Consider the following 23,833-nt stretch of genomic DNA (forward strand, 5'->3'; position numbering starts at 1 on the left):
AACGAAATGTTTCTGGTTAAAGACCACAAACCAATTCCAATTATCATTATGTCTCTTTATCTTGTTTATTCCTTTCCTTCATTCTTGATCCAACACATCCTCTCATCAGATGTGTTAATGTCAACATAAGCATAACATCTTCTATATCCTGCTCTGTCTGATCCCCCTAGTTACAGGGCATGTCCAAGTTCTTGTGGCTGCCATTAAATCAATGATAATTAACTGGGGATATCCAGTGCTTTTTGGGGGGGTGGGGTAACTCTCATTTTCCTCCTCATATTGAAATACTGCCCCTCAATGAGGCCAAACTTAGGTTCACAAAATGTTTAGGGGTATGCATCCCACTGCGCCCCCCCAGAAAAAAGCACTGAGGATATCTGTGACTTCCTTCTATGGAGCCTAAAATAAAATTATTATTATCATTAACATTATCATCATCATTATTTATTTATTTATACCCCACCCATCTGGCTGGGTTTCCCCAGCCACTCTGGGAGGCTTCCAACGAAAAGTTAAAAATACATTAAAACATCAGTCATTAAAAACTTCCCTAAACAGGGCAGCCTTCAGATGATAGTCAGATTTGGTGGGATAATAACTGTAGGTATATTATGCCTCATTACTGATGAAATTTCCTTCCGGAATACCTTAATTTTACCTGGCTCAAACAGAATTTTCTGTGGGCCCAGTTACACATCAATGAGTGGGTGAGTTTGTACATGACTGCTTATATGTAATCGCCTACTGTGATGGGAAATTCCTGGAGAAATTCTAAAACTGGGAACTCATCAGTCAGAGAAAAGGGCTTCAAAACTTCTCCAGAACTACACTGATGGTGCTTGTAAACATGCCACAATCTCCAAAGCTGGGAGTCTGAGTGAATCCCCAAATATTGGAGTCTTGATGAATCCCCAAAGCCATGAATCTGAATGAATGCCCAGATACTTAGGCTGTCTCAGGACCTCTTTTAACTGCTGAATATTTTGCAGGATTGGTTGCCATCCTTTCCCTCTCTCTTTACAAACTATGCCTCCCACGTGCTTGTATCTCCTGCAGCTTCCTGATCAGACCTCTTGACTCCCATGTAGCCACTTTACCCAGCCTTGCTTCTCCATTGCTGGAGAACATTCCCCAGGGCTTCCTAGTGTCCCTATTTTCCAGGGACAGTCCTAGATTTACAGAAGCCGTCCCAGTTTCTGATTTGATCCTGGAATTTCCTGCTTTTCCTTTGTTGTTGTTTAGTTGTTTAGTCGTGTCTGACTCTTTGTGACCCCAGGGACCAGAGCACGCCAGGCACTCCTGTCTTCCACTGCCTCCCGCAGTTTGGTCAAACTCATGCTGGTAGCTTCGAGAACACTGTCCAACCATCTCGTCCTCTGTCGTCCCCTTCTCCTTGTGCCCTCAATCTTTCCCAACATCAGGGTCTTTTCCAGGGAGTCTTCTCTTCTCATGAGGTGGCCAAAGTATTGGAGCCTCAGCTTCACGATCTGTCTTTCCAGTGAACACTCAGGGCTGATTTCCTTAAGAATGGAGAGGTTTGATCTTCTTGTGGTCCATGGGACTCTCAAGAGTCTCCTCGAGACCAAAATTCAAAAGCATCAATTCTTCAGCAATCAGCCTTTTTATGGTCCAGCTCTCACTTCCATGCTTTTCCTTAGGAGATCCTTATTTTCACTGGAGAAATGTTGAAGGGCATGAAGGTTGGAGTGATCCCCAAGCCATGGAGATAAGTAAGTATACAACCTTTAGAAGACATCTGAAGGTTTAATGTTTTATTATGTTTTTATATATGTTGGGAGCAGCTCAGTGTGGCTGTGGCAACCCCGTCAGATGGGTGGGGTATAACTAATAAAATTATTATTATTATTATTATGGAATAGGATGGCCCTATTTGGATGTGCCCTATCAGCCAATGTGGGACAGCAATGGTTGCTTGTCAAATCTCCAGGATTAGCCTCAGGAGATTCCTGGAGATTAAGGTTGATTCCTGGAGCTTCCTGGCCATACCTGGGGGGGGGGGGCTGGCAACCCATTGAGACCACCAAATAAAATCAACTACACTCAAATACAATAAATGAGACGATATACCTGAACATTCTACAGACGGTTATTACACAATAAGAGGTACATTACCAAGTAAAACATCCAAAAGGTACACAGTATACAAATGGTTCAGCTTACACTAATCAGTGTAATTGGCTGACAGTGTTAGCTATTGAGGAAGAACATTTAAAACAGTCGGTTATCCTGGAAGGACTGTCCTGCTGCTGCTGTTTTTGGAGCACCAACATCCTTCAACTTATTCCCTGCAAAACACTGCTTTGTCTGATTTTACACTTACCTTGGAAGGCATGTTGCCTCAAGTTTCAGTGATTCTTTGTGAAGTTATACTAGCCAAAAAAATCCCTTACTTTGCAACATTTTCTTAACTCATATTAGGTGGTGTCACCATGTATATATTGTACGCTGATTGTAAATTAAGATACAATTCAGTAGTGATATAAAAGTGTTGTAATCATATTATTAGACTACCTTGTTGCTTTTGGATTGTCAGATTAACATATAATGTTGACACTGGAAGAAAACATGAAATGAACCATTAAATAAATCTCAGCTGCTTTCATATATATTTTTCTTTCTTACCAGAAAATGAGGTTATGTCCTTAAATCAACATTTTCTCCTGGTTTTAGTTCATTTTGTACCTGCAGTGTGTCCATGTTTTGATACAGGTTTTGCAACTTGAACAGCTGAGTGGCAGGTAGGTATTCCACAGGGCAGTGTTTCTAGAGATGCAGCAAGGTGGAAAGCTACACCTTTGGGACAGCTACTAAAATGGAGCCGTTTCAGGTAGAACACTTCTGTTGCGGCATGGAGAGGGTGACCTCCAAGACACCTGGTGTCATAAACAAGATTTCATCTCCATTTTGCTTTGTTGCACACATTCTGTTTTTGTGCTCATTTTCTATGTGTTAGACAATGGGTTCTATAAATATAGACTTGAGGATGCAATTATAAGTAATGAGATATCATGGCTTTGAGTTTTATGTGCTGTGGTAAGGGTAGGTGGGAACTTGCTGGAAGTCTGTAATTCCCCTGCCCTTTTGCTCGGTATTGATTGGTTAGCCGGCCATTTCAATAAGGCTTATATTCTAGAGAGAGAAGTTTACAAATCATTCCTGTGAAAGCTTTGTCTTCTGAAGATTTCTCGAGTTGCCTCAAGACAAGAAGGGTTGGGGGATTTTCAAGACAGCGTGAAGGTAAACATTTCTTTCCATCTTCTGTAATAGATATGCTTGGAGGAAGGGGACTATATTCCATCACAGACAAGACTTCTGTCTGAGAAAGAAAGCAGTCACGACAGCACACACTTTCCCCTGAATTTTTGGTTCTGCTTCAGGCTAGTGGGGTGTGTGTGTGTGTGGGTGTGTGAAGAACCCTGTGGAAAAAAGTGACAAAGCTTACATTACGAGAGCTCAAGGCAAGTGTGCTAGGCCATTTCCAGAGAGTCACTATTTTGTGGGTAGGATTTAATTGCACACTGACAACTTTAGTTTGGGCAATTAAAGTGGATTTGGTGCTCTTGCAGAACAAACCCACTCCCCTTTCAAAAAAAAAATAACAATGGGCCTTTTGTGATGAAGGAAGTGGTCTGGGGAAGCACTGGGGGAAAGTAGGATAATAACTGTGTGAAGTAGGTCCTATAGCCTCCTCAGAAACAAATCAGAGTGAATGTTCAAAAAGTAGCAGGTTATCATATCAACGCCCTGCAAACTTTGTGCAAGTTAATTAGGACTCACTAAACACAGACCCACCGAGTGTCCCTATTTTCCAGGGACAGTCCCAGATTTACAAAAGCCCTCCTGGTTTCTGATTTGATCCTGGAATGTCATTAGGATGTCCCTATTTTCATCAGAGAAGGGTTGGGGGGCATGGAGTTATGTGACTCCCAAGCCAAGGAGATAAGTAACTATACAACCTTTAGAAGCCATCTGAAGGCAGCCCAATATAGGGAAGTTTTTTAAAAAAAATGTTTAATGTTTTGTTATGTTTTTATATATGTTGGAAGCCACCTAGAGTGGCTGGGGCAACCCAGTCAGATGGGCGGGGAATAAATAATAAAATTGTTGTTGTTCTTGAATAGGATGTCCCTATTTTTATCAGATAAATGTTGAAGGCGATGTAAACAGTCTTCAGGAAACAACCTTAGTCTTTAAGGTGCCAAATAACTTACTTTGGTTTTGATTTTTGCTGCAATGGGTTGTCATAACTTCTTCCCTAAAATTTATCGTTAAGAAACCCTTTCACCTTCCCTCAGCTGCCACGAGGCAGAATGTAATGGCCGCCACAGGCAGCTGATTTGGGGCTTGTTATTGCTGTATTTTTATTCCCAGGGAGAGGCACTTTTCTACCTCAGGTGCTAAAGTAACTTGACTGGCTCTGTGTACAAAATACATTTTGTGGTGTGTGTGTGTGTGTGTGTGTAAGTGTTTGTTTGTTGACTGGGAAGGGCACATAACATTTGCTGCTTTGCTTCAGGCAGTAAAATATATTGGGCCACCCCCAATTCCCCAAGCAAGAATTTCCACATTAGTCTTCCGTTCCTCTATAAGTGAATTACAGGACAAGTGTATTTAATCTAGAAGCCCTGCCACTTGTGGAATATGGCCCCGCTGTGCTGGAGAGCTTGCTTGGGATCAATTCATTAGCATTGCTTTTTATATCTCTGTGCACTCTCAGCCTAAAATTACTTTTTGCAGTGTTAGGCTATAAACATATGACACAAGCTATTCTTTAGGGAAGAAAAATGTTTGGCACAGGGTGTATATTGTGTAGGCCTGATTGTGATTGTTATGAAAACCCTCATTATCTTGTAGACTAAAGTTTCAGACAGTTTCAGCATTATTCTTATTGGAGATTAGTGTATGCTCAAAACATATATAAGCAGCAGAGCCACCAGGAACCAGAGAGGGGTTTACTCATGAGTACAATTGTACTTCTATTTGCGTTCACCTCCAGTTATGTATCCTTCGGGATACGTACACAGCAAACCTGGAAGTATTTTTCCAGGTTTTGCCCCGCGCTCATGCGCAGAAGCGCTCTATGTGCCACGTGCATGTACAGAAGCGACACCTCCGGTTGCGGAAACCTCAGGATCTGACCGGAGCTCTGGAATGGATCCCGTCCGCAACTGGAGGTACTTGCAAAGTCCATTTTTAAAAGGAACAAGTTTAGTTCAAGTTCCTCTTATCCAAAAATGAACTTGTCTGAGTTCAAGTTTGCACTTTTACAAAGCAAACAAATTCACTCCCAGTTCATCCAAGCTCTTCAGTTCATAGAAAGTTTATCCTCACCTGCTTCTATGCTGAAGTGTAGGGTCTGAAATCAAATCAGTAAATGCACACAAGTAATAAGCTCTTTTGACAGGCAGAATAGGTAAAGGTAAAGGGACCCCTGACCATTAGGTCCAGTCGTGACCAACTCTGGGATTGCGGCGCTCATCTCGCTTTATTGGCCGAGGGAGCCGGCATACAGCTTCCGGGTCATGTGGCCAGCATGACTAAGCCGCTTTCTGGAGAAACAGAGCAGTGCACGGAAACGCCATTTACCTTCCCACCGGAGCAGTACCTATTTATCTACTTGCACTTTGACGTGCTTTCAAACTGCTAGGTTGGCAGAAGCAGGGACTGAGCAATGGGAGCTCACCCCGTCACGGGGATTTGAACCGCCGACCTTCTGATCAGCAAGTCCTAGGCTCTGTGGTTTAACCCACAGCGCCACAGGCAGAATATTAACAGGTAATGATTCCCCCATAGCTGCATTACAGTACCAGAAAAGGCTTGCCTGCCACACAACTGGCACAAGGCATTGTTCATTTAGTTCCTGTACCTCTCCTTTTCTCCATAAGCTACTCCTGTTGGAAGAGCAGGACTCTGTTCAACAGGGAAGATTCAAAAATGCCTCGCATTCCTCCTTCTGACTGCTTGACAATAGTGTTAAGTGGCGAAGCATCCTTAGACATGCAGAGCATCATGGGAAGGCCTCCCTCTACCATTAGGTTGAGTGTGATGTCATGATTTGGGGTATAGTGAAAAAGCAGCAATTAAATCCATTTAATTAGTGATTAAAATAAATTATTTGATTTATTAGCATTGTATTAACATTGTATTGTAATGTTGTATAATAATTGTTTTTTCCCCATCCTCCTAGGGATGTGGGGTTTTTGTTTCAGTTGATAAAAGAACTTCACCAGCCATGGGTATTAAGTACCTCAAGCATGGAAGGCAAACCACATTTGTCAAAGGGGTCTTTGCACTGACTATGCCACTATTTCACTGTTTACTATATTTCGTTTCCAGGACCTCATCATCCTCTGAAATTCTTCCCAGGTCCTTTTTTTTACTCAAGACATAACATCAAAGATATGAAAAAATGGATCCTTATCTCAGTCCTATTAGGAATCTGCTCTGCAATGCCGGTAACTAATACAATTTTACCTCAAACTGTTGTCCGTCAAATTAAGGAGAACCTGTTTCATGCTTTGTTTTGTTACTAGTAGTATAGATTGTTATTTTGGAGACTTGACATGCACAGTGCTTTCCAGAGTAGATGATCCTCTGGTTTTTTCTCCATAAATATCAAGATGGCTTCCAAGGCATTTTACAAATGGTTTGAATTTTATATGACAAAGGCCCAGTGTTGCTACATCCCTGCTGAGACTGGGAGCAGATTATGGGCTTGATGGCTTGCTCCTCACACAACCTCTTTGCCTATCCATAGAAATTTCCCCCCTTCCTTTCTTCTCCCAACATTAACTTTAATTTTGCTTCAGATGAGCAGCAGCAGAAGCCATGGGCAATGCAAACCAGGGCTGAAAACTATTGTTTGCAAGTATTACAACATTAAACAGACATGGCTTCCTCCAAAAACTCATGAGAAATGTAGTTTGTTAAGGGTGCTAAGAGTTCTTCGGAGACCCCTATTCTCCTCACAGAGCTACAATTTCCATAGTTCTCTGGGGAAATGGGTTGACTGTTAAACCACTCTGGGAACTGTAAGTTCAAATGGGAAATAGGTATCTCCTAAAAACTCTCAGCATCTTTAACAAGCTACAATTTGCAGAATTCTTTGAGGGGGAGCCATTATTGTTTAAAGTGGTGTGATGATGCTTTAAATATGCAGTGCTGGTGCAGCCTAGGTGATGAGGAGTCCCATTGCTTTAATCAGGACTATGTCATGCCTAACCCAGCTTGGATCGGGTCCATTCGTTTTTGTGTCAACAATGTGTGGTTGCACAAAGCTGAATCTGTGGCCATTTTTAGACACCTAAGCCTCAGTACAATATAAATTCCATGCAAAAGAGCAAGTCAGCAATGGCAAACTTGCTTCTTCCCTTTCTGAATACAGATGATTAGCACCTTCCCAAATGTAAGTGTTGCAAAGGGGGGGGGTAGAGAGATTCAAGAGATATTTTGTTTGGCTGCAGATGCTTCTTCAACATGCCGGGATACCTGGAAGGGGTGGTATAAGCCTTGAGGTATATTTTACCCCCCACCAGCAGTTGCAAGTACAGTGGAACCTCGGGTTACATACGCTTAAGGTTACATATGCTTCAAGTTGCAGACTCTGCTAACCCAGAAATATTACCTCGGGTTAAGAACTTTGCTTCAGGATGAGAACAGAAATCACGCAGCGTTGGCGAGACAGCTTCAGGTGTTCAGGTGGTGCTTCAGGTTAAGAACAGTTTCAGGTTAAGAACGGACCTCCGGAACGAATTAAGTATGTAACCAGAGGTACCACTGTATCTCTAAAATATCCAGAAGTCATTACGATAACCTTCAAGGAGAGCCGGTCCAATTAGCATCTTAAAATAAGCTTTTCTGAATGATGGTGTTTGCTGTTTTAAATCATTAATGCAGTAATGAATAATTAGCCAGGGCTGCAGTGCTACAGCTGGTGAAAGGCTAGCTGAATTGTCTTAGGAAGCTGTAAATGCCATCCTCCTGCAGAGAGGGAGATCTACAGACAGGCCTTGGCACAGAGAGCCCTGCAAGTGCAGATGTTCCACTAGCAGTGGGGGTGGGCAAACCAAGGCATTCTGGGGGCACATCAGGGCAGCCATGGATCATGGGGCCAAAACGCCCTCATGCCCCTGGCAAACCCACAGAATGATCCAGAACCAAAGGCAGCTTTAGCGGTGCCATCAATGTTTTAGCTCTCTCCAGTATATTTTCCGTGATGCTTAAGTAAAGGGGTAAAGGGGACCCCTGACCATTAGGTCCAGTCGTGGCCGACTCTGGGGTTGTGGCGCTCATCTCGCTTTATTGGCTGAGGGAGCCAGCGTACAGCTTCCGGGTCAAATGGCCAGCATGACTAAGCCGCTTCTGGCGAACCAGAGCAGCACATGGAAATGCCGTTTACCTTCCCGCTGGAACGGTACCTATTTATCTACTTGCACTTTGATGTGCTTTCAAACTGCTAGGTTGGCAGGAGCAGGGACTGAGCAATGGGAGCTCACCCCGTCGCTGGGATTCGAACTGCCGACCTTCTGATCGACAAGTCCTAGGCTCCATGGTTTAACCCACAGTGCCACCCGCGTCCGTGATGCTTAGGAACAACTAAATTCTGTTGCATATGGGCTTTTATAACTAATTCACCACCCAGGACTGTACCTGTCATTATTTACTCTATCACCTGCAACAAACGATGGTTACAAGAGTTAATCTCAACATCACCTAAGAACTGACATGCAGCACACACCTGCTGGGCTGCTGATATGCACAATCTGCTAGTGGAGGTTGGTGCACTAGGGCAAATGTGGCAGTGCCCCCAACAACCTTGATGTGCCCTCTGCCAGCCCCTGCTTGCCTGCCTTCTTACAGACATCCAGTCCAGGGGGTGGCACTGGCTGCCAGCTTATCTCTCTGCCCCCCCCCTCCACCATCACAGCATTGTCTTTGCAGATGTCAGCAGGGAAAAGGATGGGGACCAAAGTAGAATTAGTTATCTCTGCCTGTCATATATTCTCTGGAACCATTTGATAGATAAGAAGGATGAATTTTATGTATACAGTGGTGCCTTGGAAGTCGAACAGAATCTGTTCCGGAAGTTCGTTTGACTTCCGAAATGTTCAGAAACAATTGGCTTCCAGTTGGCTGCAGGGAGCCCCACAAGTCACGTCAGACGTTCGGGTTCCAAAGAACGTTTGGAAACCAGAGCGCTCACTTCCAGGTTTGCGGCATTCGGGAGCCAAAATGTTTGACTCACAAGGCGTTCATGAACCAAGGTATGAATGTACTCTGTGTTAAGACCTAAATATGAATTACCTTTAAATGCTCAATGACAATATCTTCAGAAAAAGCATTTGCTGACTACCACTTATGGACCAACAGCTTTTACAACCTCAGAGGCCCCAGAGATATTAAAACAGCTGATTAATTCTTATGTAACAAGGAAAAAAAACCTGTTACCTTATAGAAATATTTATTAGCAGCAAACCAGTTCAATGAACATATATTAAGGGAGGAGCGGAATAAAGAATTTGAAATCTCGATCTCGGCCAAGCAGTGGGAAACTGTGTTAAGCTCTGTAACAGGGTTTCCCAAACTTGGATCTCCAGCTGTTTTTGAACTACAACTCCCATCATCCCTAGCTTGCAGGAGCAGAGGTCAGGGATGATGGGAACTGTAGTTCAAAAACAGCTGGAGACCCAAGTTTGGGAAACCCTGTTCTATAACAAGGGTGTCTCTGGGCCTTAAACAAAGACTCGTACAACCTGCAAAGAAGGAAATTTGACAAATTTTCACCACCCCTTTCCTCTCCTGGACGCTAATGCTTCGGGCCACCCCATGAAACTGTCCAGTAGGAGATTCTGAACAGATAAAAGACAAGTGCTTCTGTGCACAATGCATAAGCAACTTGTGGGAATTGCTGCCACAATGGCCATTAGTTTGGATGGCTTTCAAAGAGGAACAGACCATTTTAATACAGGATTGGTCTGCCAAGGGTTACTAGCTGTGATAGCAACCTCCACTTTCAGAGGCAATGTATTTCTGAATACCATTTGCTGGGCACAAAAAGTTGAGAAGGGCTATGGTTTCATGCTGCGTTTGAGGGCTTCTCAAAAGAATCTGGCTGGCTGTATTTGGATACAGAATGTTGGCCTAGACTGGATGTGTGTGATCCCGCAAGGTTCTTTTATGTTGATCTGACACAGGCATTCTACAGTATCAGGGAGTTCTTCCACAATAAGAAGGCTCTCTGCACATGCTTAGAAGTGTTATTACTTATGTTCTGGGCACTATATCTGGCATCAAAAGATAAGGACCTTGAGTTAAATACCAATTCTGAGCATCAGAAATGGGCGGGGGGGGGGGCAATAAGAAGGAGACGAATATTGCAAAGATAAAATGGTTGGTATTAATGTTGTGGGTTTTTCATTTCTTTTCAGCTGATGAGACAATTGGCGGGACCAAACGTGGCAAGTGTACTCCCGCAGGTAACTGTTGCTAACTACAGATAACCTCTTTGAAAAATTCTCTTTGTAAGTGAATGTAACTGCAATAGAAAATACATGATGCAATTCTAGAATATTTTCCTATATGACAAACTACCCAAAAAATCTGTTGTTCCTTTGGCAATAGAAATCCAATTGTAATATCCTGCTTGCTCAGCAGATGTCTGCTTACATCTCCAAAAAGTTAACCGGAGGGTTGGGGGGTGCCTCTAGAGTAGATTTGCGGGGGCCCAAATCTTCATAGGGGAAGGAGATGAAGGAGAATTCCCATCCTATCTGCTGGCATGATGTTGGATCTTGTCTTAATATTCAACAACTGATGATTTCCTTCTATCAGTCTACGATAGAAAGTGTTCTCTCATACCGTATTACGGTGTGGTACGCTGGTTTGACAGCCCTGGACAGAAAGTCCCTACAGAGGGTGGTGAAGACAGCACATGATATCATGGGCTGTCCCCTGAGTCCATTAGATGTCATCGCAGGAGACCGTTGCCTCAGAAGAGCGAGGAACATTCTCAGGGATGACTCACACCCTGGCCAGCACCTTTTTAATCTCCTGCCCTCGGGCAGGAGATATAGAAGCATGATAAGCCACAGCAACAGGTTGACGAACAGTTTCTACCTGTGGGTCATGAGCCTGCTGAATGGAAGACAGCAACAGTGCAGCTTATGTCCGGGGTTGGTGGTCATACAACAGCACACAGAGTATAACAAGGACTGAGAGATTGTGAGAGGGAGGGGGGCTTGTTTAATCTCACTGTAAACAAGTGGTACAGTGACAATAAAGTATTTCTATATTTCTATAACAATCACATTGTGTTCAACATGCGCACAGCCTGTGTACCCAGATAGTTGCGCTGTATACTTTGTTCAACAAGTGTGCGGTCTATGTAACTCTGTATACAATAGCTGAGCTGTACAGATGCATGAATTGCACTGCTTCACACAAACACTTGTGCATATGTAGAGACAGCTTGGGCCTGAAGGCTGTGCAATGTGTGATCAACCCTCAAGCAGTTTAAAAGTCAATTAAAAGAGACAAAGGAAAGGTACATTCTGGCTCAAGTTGGCCATGACCAATGCTGCAATCCAATCTACAATTATTTTATGTTCAGTGTGACATATAGCTTAGTAAACGTAGAAAGGATTTGTCTGTTCTACATTGAGAGGAATGGAATCTACTGTGTTACCCTTTACATGTCTTCTCAGAAGTGAATCCCGCTGAATTCATATAGGACTGCAGTCTTAGCCTGGGCTATCTTTGTTCCACTGGTACCTTGGATATGCAGCCTATTTTAATGCATGTTTACTCAAGACTAAGTATGCTTACTAGGGAATAAGTACTTACTTCCAAGCAAACTTGCCTAGGATTGCAGCTACGTATGGTCACAAACTAACTTTATCTAGAGGACTATGGATAAAAAGTGCAGAGCTTTTTATTTCAGAAGGCATTTGGAGGTCTTAGAGTTTAATGCTGTACTTTTGAAAAATCCTGTTGTGCTCTTGTAAGAAAGGCTTTATGTTTTATTCATTGATATGGGTTTATGTTGTCTGTATTTCTTTACTAATTTGTAAACTAACTTGAGGGTTCCTTGGGTACCCAAAGGCGGAATAATTGTAAATACTTCTTTGTTCCACCTTCCTCTTCTGCCTCTATCCCTCTGTAATGAAATATATGGCTGTATTATTGAGCAGAAAAAAACTGGGTATGTCAACATAACAGAAATCAATAAGAAAACCCATTCCCAACTATTTATGATGCCACATTCTAACACGAGTTTTAAGAATGCTAAAATGTGAATTGCAGCTGCAGAATATCTGCATTGATTTTTGCCATTTCTTTAGTATGCTCAGGCTTATAGCTATGCAGATCCGTTTAATACAATGTGGATACACAACTTTCTTCCACCACATTCATCTTACTATTGGTTAAGAGGAAGACCTCAGCAACATGAAACTCAACAGGTAAGTTGCTTGTGCTACAGTAATTTTGGGAACTGTACTCAGTATAATGAGGATTAAAAATAAGGTGCTTCCAGGCCTTTAGAATTTTGCGGGAGAGATTCAAGCACTTACTCGGACTTTAGGTTTGCCCCATTAAAGTGGACTAAAGCCTGAGTTCAACAAATCCTTTTTTTAAAAACACCCAAAAACCCCTTGAGCTTTTTGTGGTTTGGAAAGCAATGGGGAAATGCATTGAAAAGTGTGAGGAGAATGAAATATTAATAGGAAGATGTGCAAAACAGCCTGCAAACAAATCAGGATGGATGGAGGATAAATGTTCATTGTCAAATAAAATATCGGAATGAATACTCAAGTCATAGTCTATTTTGGGCAAAAAGATCAGGATGAATGCTGAATAAACAAGGCATCTGGATGTGATGCAATCGCTTTCATATCTCTTAAATGATGACAGCCAAACTATTCCCCAAGATATTTGCTAGGAAGAATGGCAATCTTCTGTTTGCTGTCAGGGCACAGTTTATAGGGAGAAAGCCCTCTTGGAACACATAAGGAATGATTAAGGATTGTGCTTTATAGGCATTTAAAGAGATCATCTTTATTTCAGTACAACTCAGTCATTAGCATCTTTTGCTAATTATTTGGCATCTTGAATACTAATGAAAGAACGTGAGATTTTGCAGGCAAGAGCCTAATACATTAGATACTTTTTAAAAAGGCATGCACTGCCTTTGGTATCATGGACATAACTTCTTAATGACTGCACCCTTTTCCTTCTGGCTGTTTGTCCTCCCACGCTCCTCTCTACAGTATGAAATCAGCATGCCAGTACACCCTCCTCCACTACCATCTCAGCAGACACCCATTCTGCTTCAGCAGCCTGAACTGCAAGAGCAACCTCTCTTCCAGCTCATAAATCTCATTCCTACAAGGCAAGTCCAACTCCAGCAGTATGATATGCAACCACCATTCCAGCAGAAGCCATTTCTGCTGCCAGAGGGAAACCAGCCAGTTGTCCAACAGCAGCCATCAGAGAGACAACCTCAGCAGGTCAGTTTTATAAACAGGTGACATCTAAGTCCCAAAACCACCAGTACAGGTTTCAGGGACTCCAGTGCTTGAAAACTGAGCTCCACCCACCCCCAGATGATAGGTTCGTTTTCCTACCAAAGGCCAGTTTCTGAATTTTTGGAAGATTTTTCTTCCATAGAATTTCAAATTTCCATCCAAAACACTGCTGTAAAAGTATCCAGCCTCAAGTGCAAGTTAGGATTAAGCCCCTGTCTTTGTTTTTCTTATTCACTTTGTGTCTCCTAGTCTTATGTCTCTAAATGTTTTCTTGATAGATACAGTTACCCGCTATACAAGAATACTCAGGGACATTAGGTCAGACAGTCAGTATAGAATTTTATTCCAATCGCCTTGAAAAATTAGCATTGAACTCTATGCACAAATAGGCAGCGCCCATAGTTTTTTGATACTTTTCTTGGGTATGTATTATTGTACCTATTCTCTCTATAAATTAGTTTTTGCCTTGCATTGCATTTCACTGGATGTTTCTATGTTCCTTTCTCTTGCAAAGCTCTTGGAACCCCACAAGATGCAGCCAAACAGCCACAGCAAAGATCTGTATGTTGATTCTCAAAACAGTCATGCAGCCAGCACACTGATTCCCATAGCTGAACTCTCTTAACATGCAACCCCAGTGGTGCAGTTAGGTGCTTTCAGGCTCAGAACTTTGTGGTATTACAGTGGTAGTACCTTGGGTGAAGAACTTAATTCGTTCTGGAGGTCCATTCTTAACCTGAAACTGTTCTTAACCTGAGGTACCACTTTAGCTAATGGGGCCTCCTGCTGCTGCTGTGCCGCCATCGCACAATTTCTGTTCTCATCCTGAAGCAAAGTTCTTAACCCAAGGTACTACTTCTGGGTTAGCGTAGTCTGTAACCTGAAGCGTCTGTAACCCAAGGTACCACTGTACAGGGAAGGTGTGAGGCAGTAATACATATTACTTTGATCATTCTGAAATGTGGTCAGTCAGTTTTTCTGCTAGGGGTGGAAGGAGCTGTCAATTTCAATTCTCTCAGTTTCACATTTTTCTTAAATTTAGTTCTTCACATTTCTGCAATTCTTTTTAAAAAAAACCCCTCAGCATTTTAATTTGAATTTCTCATAATAAACATATTTTTTCATGCAATTTTGTCTCAAGCACACATTTTTAAAAGCAATTATCTATAATATAAGGCATTTTAATGTTACCGGTATTTTCATTGACATACAGTGGTGCCCCGCAAGACGAAAAACTCGCTAGACGAAAGAGTTTTCCGTTTTTTGAGTCGTTCCGCAAGACGAATTTCCCTATGGGCTTGCTTCGCAAGACGAAACGTCTTGCGAGTTCTTGCGAGTTTGTTTCCTTTTTCTTAAAGCCGCTAAGCCGCTAAGCCGTTAATAGCCGCTAAGCCGCTAATAGCCGCTAAGCCGCTAATAGCCGTGCTTCGCAAGATGAAAAAACCACAAGACAAAGAGACTTGCGGAACAGATTAATTTCGTCTTGCGAGGCACCACTGTATTAGCTTTTACACACACTGTCCCCTAATATATTAATTTTTGTAAATGTTGGAGAACTGCATTGCAAAATTTGGATAAGTGTCAATTTTGAAAGATCCATGTGTTTCAGTTCTAACATTGCAAATTTGATGCAGTCACCTTTAAACTGAACCAGACTTCTCACCCATCCATATTTGTGGGTTGGTGGGGGGAAGGGCTCCTGCTCATTCTCCTGAGTTTGGCCCTGGACTTATGGCCCAAAGTCCAACCTTGAGTGCATCAAGTAAGTATCTTGCACAGGTTTAAGAATGAGCTTATGTCCAAAGTGACTTTTCTGAGAAGTTAAGCTATGCAAGAACTCTGTTTATATGGGTGCTTTCTGCACTATCCATCATGAAGCAAAGCAGTGCATGGTAACACAGAGATCTAAAGCAAAGGCAGTCATCAAGTGCCTTCCTTTCAGCCTTGCTACCCCACATGCACACCCCACATTGACCTCACAGACAAGTCTGGGCAGGGCAGTAAAGGACTAGGCCAGGCATTTCCAAACTCAGCCCTCCAGATGTTTGGGGACTACAACTCCCATCATCCCTAGCTAACAGGACCAGTGGTCAGGGATGATGGGAACTGTAGTCCCCAAACATCTGGAGGGCGAGTTTGGGGATGCCTGGACTAGGCAATACAGGGTGTGGGAATCCCACTTAATCATTCTTACTAGTAGGATTTATTGATCTGTCTGGAGAAAAGCCATCAGTACAGTGAATCACGTAAAATTATTGCAGTACCTTAATCTCACCCAGGAGAGGTGTTGGACACTTCTTCCTTGGAGGTTTTAAAGCAGAGGTTGCATGGCCATCTGTAATGTATGATCTAGCTAAGATTCCTGCATTGCAGAGGTTTGGACTAAATGACCCTCAGGATCCTTTCCTACATTTCTATGATTCTATACTTGCTGCGAAGAAGTGATGACTTAAGTCCACAGTGTAGGTGCTAACTATAAGAGCAAGAACTGGGAACCTGTGGCTCTTCAGATGTAGTTGGTTTACAACTCCCATCATCCCTGACTATTGGCCATGTTGGCTAGACTGATGGGATTTGGAGTCCAGCAGCACCTGGAAACTCAAAGGTTCTCCATCCGTGTCTTAGGGCATTTTGGCAAGACTACCATTGAGAACAAGATGCTGACGGGCCTATGGTCTGATTCTAAGCTCTTCACTGTTTTGCATGAAACAACAAAGAGTACTGTTCCTGAAAGCAAAACTACTGCTAACTGGTTTTCTCCTTTGTCTAGATGCCACCCAGTTTGCATTACATGTCTTACATAGCCAACCAAGGAGTAAGTATGTTGCATTCATTTACAGGCAATGAAATCCTTATCATTATCATGTCAGGGAGACAACCAAAACATTAAAGGAATATCTGGGGTGCGGTACATCTCTGTGTGCTCTGTGCACAGTATGAGAATGCTGGCGACACCAATATATTATTATTATTATTATTTTTAGTTTGGATTTGATATCCCGCCTTTCACTTCCTTTAAGGAGTCTCAAAGCGGCTAACATTCTCCTTTCCCTTCCTCCTCCACAACAAACACTCTGTGAGGTGAGTGGGGCTGAGAGACTTCAAGGAAGTGTGACTGGCCCAATGTCACCCAGCAGCTGCATGTGGAGGAGCGGAGACGCGAACCCGGTTCCCCAGATTACAAGACTACCGCTCTCAACCACACAATATTGTTGTCACCCCAGTAGAAGCTGTGGCCAGCCAGCACCAGAACCAAAGGGCAAAGTGGATCTAAGTGCAGCACTTTTCCCTCACAGGAATGAATGGAGAAGGAACTCAGAGATGCCACCTGAATGAGGGCAGAGCTAGCCCTTCCGCTACGGCCAATCCCAGCGCTCCCTTTCCTCCCCACCCAATGTTTTCCTTATCACAGTTTGATTATTTTGTCTCTAAAAGCTCAACAAGAGTATCTGAGAACTAACTTGCCACCCATCTACGCATCTCAGCCCATTCATCAGCATAGTCTCATCCTTTTTGTCAATCCCACTAAAATATGACAAACGGATGAAATCAAGGAAATGATTTTTCCGTATGCTGCTTGCAAAAGAATAATTGCATTCTAATTTAGCTATTCAAATGTGTGTGTGTGTGTGTGTGTGTGTGTGAGAGAGAGAGAGAGAGAGAGAGAGAGAGAGAGAGAGAGAGAGAGAGAGAGAGGGAAGGAGGGAGGGAGGGAGCACACTTATGGGAATGATCATAAACCTACCCCTGGAAGCTACACATTGCAATTTTTTTAATTTCAAAAGACAGGAAGAATTTTCAGGGAAGGAAAGCAAAACACTCCAGAGCTCGTTAACTTGTTTATGATACACTAATGTTTCAAAGGGAAGGCAATAATATAAGCAGCAATGTGGACTTTTAAACCATGTAGACAGAAATGTTTTATGAAGTACAAGCAAATGGGTATAATATGCTTTAAAATGAAGGGTGTTTTCCCTCCACTGTACGTGTATTGGCCTGGGATGATTTGGTCCTCATATGCTGTTTGCTTACATGTTCCTTAGGCGGCTCCTGCCAGACTAGGAATAGTAAGCTCAGAAGAAATGCCGGTGAGTCGTGATAAGTTGAAATATGCCTCCTTAATTACTACATTAATTTACACTGTGAATGAATCAAAAAGCAAATTCTGTCTACAAAGATACCTTATGCCAGTTTTCCCTTACCTGGTGCCACCCAGATCTTGATGGGCTCCAGCTCCCATCAGATCTTGTCTACATAGCCAGCGGTCAGTGATGTTGGGCGGTTTCTACCCTAAAACATCTGGGGGAAGGCTGGTTGGGGGATGGCTGTCTTATGCTATAAACATTAAAAGCTAAGTATTATAATAGCTACCATTCAAGGGACTCTATGAATTGTAGTGATGGCACTCAGAGTTGCTAATGAACATTTCTCGGTTACCTCACAAAAAAATTGACAGTACTTGGAGAGGTCATTACCCTCAAACTGATATAATGCTGATTACAGGATTGTAATGTCAGCAGATCTCCGTAATTCTCCTACATGGCTAGATAAGTATCAAAGAACAGGTTCACCAATATTGAATGATGTATGCAGTTTACCACTGATGCTGGAAGAGAAATATTTGGGAGAAACAAATATATAGTAGGGTTTCTTTTTCTTTTTTCTTTTTTTTAAGCCTGTCAGTGCCAAGGAGGGTTAAAAAAAAAAAGCTTGGCCTTTGAATAAGCAGCCACACCCTTTTTGACACAAAACATTTCCCCTCAATTAAAAGAAACTACTACAATCTGAAGGGACGCGGGTGGCGCTGTGGGTTAAACCACAGAGCCTAGGACTTACCGATCAGAAGGTCGGAGGTTTGAATTCCCGTGACGGGGTGAGCTCTCGTTGCTCAGTCCCTGCTCCTGCCAACCTAGCAGTTCAAAAGAACGTCAAAGTGCAAGTAGATAAATAGGTACCACTCTGGCGGGAAGGTAAACAGCATTTCCGTGCGCTGCTCTGGTTTGCCAGAAGCGGCTTAGTCATGCTGACCACATGACCCAGAAGCTGTCTGTGGACAAACGCCAGCTCCTCCGGCCTATAGAGCGAGATGAGCGCCGCAACCCCAGAGTCGGCCACGACTGGACCTAATGGCCAGGGGTCCCTTTACCTTTTACTCCAATCTGAATCAGTAAGTGATCCCCAACACTAAAATCCTACATTAGACTCTAATTCACCAGGATGTGAATGAGAATCAAGCCCCGAATATTCCATTAAACACATACCTGGCATCAGAAATGCCAGCCCTATTTTTTAATACTCCCTTCTCATCCCAAAACATCTAGAGCAAATGTTTCAGCACTGAAGTCACAGCCCCCACTAGTAACAGACCATGATGTGGAGCAGGAAAACATGCATTGGTTCAGTTTGCTCGACGCCTCTCTCCTCCCCTGGCACAAGCAGCAGCAACAAACCATGCTCCCTGGTTTAGCCTTTCATCTGAACCAGGGACTGTTCCCTTGTTTCACTCAGGCCACAGTTGGTAAGCCCAAGAACAAACGAAAGGGAGCAAAGGAAGGGAGTGAAAACCACAATCTCCAGTTTGGGTATAACACTAAGCCAGGGGTTGTGCAAAGCAAGGAGTGAAGTGAGAGTCCCCTGCACATTCACAGCTATATTAACTATAGCTTACCGTAATGTGAAAATACGGCTGCCAGTGTGGATATTGGAAGAGCTCTGCTAAATGCTACTGGGGTGGGCAAGGGCAGAGATTTAAGACATGGTTTTCATTTCATGGACATGTAGCACTGCTCCCTGGAGACCACCTTTCCTCCTAATATTACTGGGAGGTTGACACCAGTGGTACAAATGGAAATACCAGTGCAAATGGTTACAGCATGCTGCTGATAATGCCAAGGCTGCAAGTTTGATCCCCATATGGGAAAGCTACACATTACTGCTTACAGGGCAGGTGATACTCAGGGTCCCTTCAAACTCTACAATTCTATGAAATATCTTAGTTGAGATTCTAACTTTGGCAAAATCCACATTTGTTTTTCATAGCAGGGTAAAACTTAGCAATAGGAATTTATGGCAGTCATGGTAATGGGACACTCTGAAATTTTTTCTCTCCCAGGGTGGTGGATTTGGCGCACCAGCCTATCACGCACCAGGCCCAAACCTGTTTGCCATGGATGCTAGATATGGAAACATGCAACCGAACCTCGGTGGGCCAGGTGATTACACTGTGGAAGACGACCAGCTTGGAATAACAGAGCAGCCTGAAGTTCAAGGAGGAGCCAACGCAGGAGCTAACCCTTCAGGCAAGGGGAGCAACATCATCTCCCTAGATGGCACCCAGGGTGGTGCCTTGCCCAATGCCAACAGCAACCTGCTAAACCCTGCGGCCCAGAGCAAAGGACCAGCAGGTGGACCCCAGGCCACAGCAGCCCCTCCGGCAGCTGAAGGGCTCCCTGACAGCTTCATACCTTTTAACGCTGACGCTGCCATGCCTTTGGATCCCACCATGTTCCCCAACACCGTACCCACAGCCAATGCAGGAAATGAAGCTGGCTACCCACAAGTAGGTCAAGATATGTGGCATTTCCAAGAGCCTTGAGTGCCCTTAAGCAACGCATGCCCACTTCTGCTCTTCAGGTATTTCCTGTGCTTGATGCATTGGCTTAGGAGGACTATTAATCTTCTACACAATGAGCACCAAAGCATTAAATGTGCTAATCAATGTATGCAGCTTGTGGCAGTGATGGCATAATTTCCCGCCCCCCCCCCCCCATGTCTTACATTTCACGTCTGGAAAAGCAACAGAGGTGCCAGATGATTAATGGCTAAAAAATGAATTCTGTTTCTGCTGGCAATCGTGGAGGTTCCCTTCCCTTTTGTTTATGCCATTTTAGCTTTCATATGCTTTAAGCCCTCGCCTGATTGATATTTTAAAGAATGATTATTATTTATGAAACCTTTGGCATTAGAAACCAGAAATGCACTCAAGATTTATAAGCAGTTGCGTGTTAATCTGGAGCTTACGGTTGGTGTGTGTCTCTGATTCTGATTAGAAGGCTCACTGTGTTGCATTGATTTATGTAGGCAGCGTGTAATAAACTTTTATTTAGCCATATTAATGCTTCTTGCGGCTTGCTTTTCTTAAAATGTCGAGTAAATGACAGCGCAGTTATGCAAAAGCTGTTCGCAAACATAACCAATTCTTAACCCTCAGTTGGGTCACCTTTTCCTTCCCAGATACTTTGCCTACTGCACATTACACGCAGAACTTTCAGGTAACCAGATTTAATTTTGGGGAAGCCAAAGTCCCCCATTCATACGCTTCCCTGGGTGGCCAAGGTCATGTCCCTAATCCCCAGGGGCAGCCATCTTGTTTTGCTGCCTAATGAAGAATGGGAAAGTGCTGTCCCTGCCTGCAGCTGAAGTCTCATTTACCAGGTCACATGGCAGTAGCTTCTGGTGAAATCTCTCTGGAAACCAGCCAGAAATCTCTCTGTGCCCCCCAGCGGTAGTAGGGGGAGGCAGGGTACCCATGGAGGCACCATGCCATGGGATTGTACTGCAAACCCCATAAACTGAACTGCTGACACACCCAATTTTACAGATGCAACTCCCTTCGCATCCCTCTTTACTTAGCATATAGATTTGCAACTGGAGAAGCCAGGGGTAGCTCAAGGGCTTCCAGCTGCTTTCCTAGCACAGACCTTGAACTGCCAAATTGTCATAATCTAGGCTAGGGACATGTGATGCTGGATCACAGCAGGGTCCATGCATTCTCTGTTCCAAAGCGGCCAGCCCAAATTCCTCTGGGAAACGTCCATGCAATTCCAACACACTTTGTGAAAGATTTTTGGTGGTCAATCCAATACCTTTTGCTGCCAGAGGCCATCCTGCTCCTGCCACCCTCAGGCCCAGGTCAAGGTACAAAACTATTCAAGGGGGACTAAGGCGTTTTAAGAACTGTGACAACATATTCCACAAGCACTACCCTCTTCTTCTTCTGACAGACTATTTGCTGCCCTTTCATGACACCTCAAACCAGTTACCTGTCTTTACCTAGACCTGGTTTTATTTCTTTGGCTGGGAGGAAGGAAGGAAGGAAGGAAGGAAGGAAGGAAGGAAGGAAGGAAGGAAGGAAGAAAGAAAGAAAGAAAGAAAGAAAGAAAGAAAGAAAGAAAGAAAGAAAGAAAGAACTTGCTCTCCCACTGCCAGTTGCGCCAGCCTTCACAGACATTGTTTACTGGAGGGGTTTTCCAGTGATAAAATAAATTACTGTATTTTGACCTGTTGACCAAATGAAGAGTCTGACAGAGAGTCTGGGTTGAACTAGAGCCTCTTTATAGAAGATTAAAACCCAGAGAAACCCTGCAGAGGGCAACACTATTGCATACCCTCCAACATTTCTCTGATGAAAATAGGGATGTCCCATTCCACAGCAGCAACAACAACAACAACAATTTTATTATTTATACCTGCTCATCTGACTGGGTTGCCCCAGACACTCTAGGCAGCTTCCAACATATATAAAAACATAATAAAATATTAAACATTAAAAACCTCCCTATTCAGGGCTGCCTTCAGATGTCTTCTAAAGGTTGCACTGTTACTTATCTCCTTGACTTGGGGGTCGCATAACATAACTCCATATCTCCCGACATTTCTCCCATGAAAATAGGGATGTCCTAAAGAAAAGCGGGGCATTCTGGGATCATATCAGAAACCAGGACAGCTGGAAAATAGGAACCCGTGGAGGGTCTGCTATTGGTGCAGGAGCAAACCTGAAGCCAACTGCAGCCTCTAGAGTGCAGGCGCTGGAAGCATGGCTGTCCAGCCTACATTCTACTTCCAGACTATACCCTGAATGTGTGTAGGAAGGCCTATACTGCTCCACCAGCAAGGCTCCATAGCTTCAGGCTGATGAAGCAGTTTAGTGTCAGAAGCAGCCCATATCCCACCTCAAAGCCCAGACAGGAAACCTCAAGGGCAACCCATCACCCTGAAACATGCCTAAAGGGGGTCACCAGGCTGAAACACAGCTGCTCCCCTTTCCTCCATAGCTCACCCATTGGGCTAGTGAGATGGTTATATCCTTGCAACACTGGTCCGTCTTCAACCACCATAGCTGAAGATGAGCCTGGCCATCAAGGGTCAACTGAGAAAACTACTCCATCAAAAAACTGGCACTCCCCAGAATCAGAAGTGCCAGAGAAAATCATTTAAACAGTGCACCACCTGTGCCAGACCTGGTCATCTCTTGACCACCCACTCCAAAAAATGTACCAAACATGTACCAAGCAGCCAATTGTAAAAGCTATATCAACAAAACAAGAGCCATCCATCAAGGCCCAACAAATAAAAATCCCAGGGCTGACAGGCAAAAGGCAGATTTAATGTCACATTTGCCCATCAGGGACCCACTAACACAGTTCTGAACCATACAGATCAAAGGAGGTATAGGAAACTGTGCACAACTGATCTGGGATGTGATGATTGAGTGATGGGACAAGTGGTGAATAAGCTTAAACTCACTTGGGGCTTTCTAGGGCACTATAACTAGACGCAACACCCTAAGAGAGGGCATTGGAGGGACAGAAAAGAGGCCTAAAACCTTGCCTTTGTTAAATTCCTTATCTATCTTCTACCAGGTTAGAGACTCCATGCCTAATACCGACTTCAGATTCCTTGCAAAAGAGGGCCCTCATAAGGGATGTGAAAACTAAAAAGAATACCTCCATGAGGTTTACCTCAGTATCCTCCCTAAGGGGATAGTCCTCCAGAATTTGGCACATGGCATCCACCCTAGTTGGACATGGCCTTTTTTGAGATGCACTGCCCTCCCTCAGATCCTGGATTTTTGCCCTGGGAATCCCTGTAGCTGTACTTTAAGAATTGACACATTCAAATTATGAGAGGTCCCACAGATGGAGCAGTCATGTTGACATTTGTAGGGATTCGGTGTGCAAGGGCCACAGGAGCTGTACTGCCACAAATACATCCCACTGGCTGGTACTGAGGTAGACCAGGTAGTGGACTGGACCTTTGCCATAAACAGAGGCCTCATAATCCAAACTGTGTTGGCAGCCATCACAGAGGCAGTGTCGTTTATTATTACAGCTGAGCGATGTGTTGGCAAATATGGATTCTTACCATTCTTAGAAAGTTTTGAACCGGACCTTTGGGACAGCGTGAAGACTTTTGCAAAAAATAAAATAAATGAACCGCATACACATTTAAGTTTTTGAATATGTAAGGCCCCAGAGGCAAAATGAGGCCATATTCTAGAGCTGCTTGGC

The 23,833-nt window shown here is 43.6% G+C and overlaps 1 protein-coding gene across 1 annotated transcript; it reads left to right on the top strand.

Moving 5' to 3' along the window:
• Nucleotides 1–3,163: 3,163 nt before the first annotated feature.
• AMBN (ameloblastin) lies at nt 3,164–20,655 on the top strand. Its single transcript, XM_081177240.1, has 8 exons — nt 3,164–3,258; nt 6,358–6,476; nt 10,449–10,496; nt 12,360–12,479; nt 13,287–13,526; nt 16,315–16,359; nt 17,588–17,632; nt 19,657–20,655. The coding sequence occupies exons 2-8, from the start codon at nt 6,423–6,425 to the stop codon at nt 20,137–20,139; spliced, it is 1,035 nt and encodes a 344-aa protein (XP_081033366.1). The 5' UTR covers nt 3,164–3,258; nt 6,358–6,422; the 3' UTR covers nt 20,140–20,655.
• Nucleotides 20,656–23,833: the final 3,178 nt, after the last annotated feature.

Source organism: Podarcis bocagei, assembly GCF_964188305.1.
Source record: "Podarcis bocagei genome assembly, chromosome: 17".
In the NCBI taxonomy this organism is placed as follows: domain Eukaryota; kingdom Metazoa; phylum Chordata; class Lepidosauria; order Squamata; family Lacertidae; genus Podarcis; species Podarcis bocagei.

What these genes read in the sequence shown, in the direction of transcription:
- AMBN (XM_081177240.1), top strand. Translation starts at nt 6,423, where the DNA reads ATGAAAAAATGGATCCTTATCTCAGTCCTATTAGGAATCTGCTCTGCA. An exon ending in CTTACATAGCCAACCAAGGA is followed by an intron (nt 16,360 to 17,587) that starts GTAAGTATGTTG and finishes CATGTTCCTTAG; the next exon opens with GCGGCTCCTGCCAGACTAGG. An exon ending in TAAGCTCAGAAGAAATGCCG is followed by an intron (nt 17,633 to 19,656) that starts GTGAGTCGTGAT and finishes TTTCTCTCCCAG; the next exon opens with GGTGGTGGATTTGGCGCACC.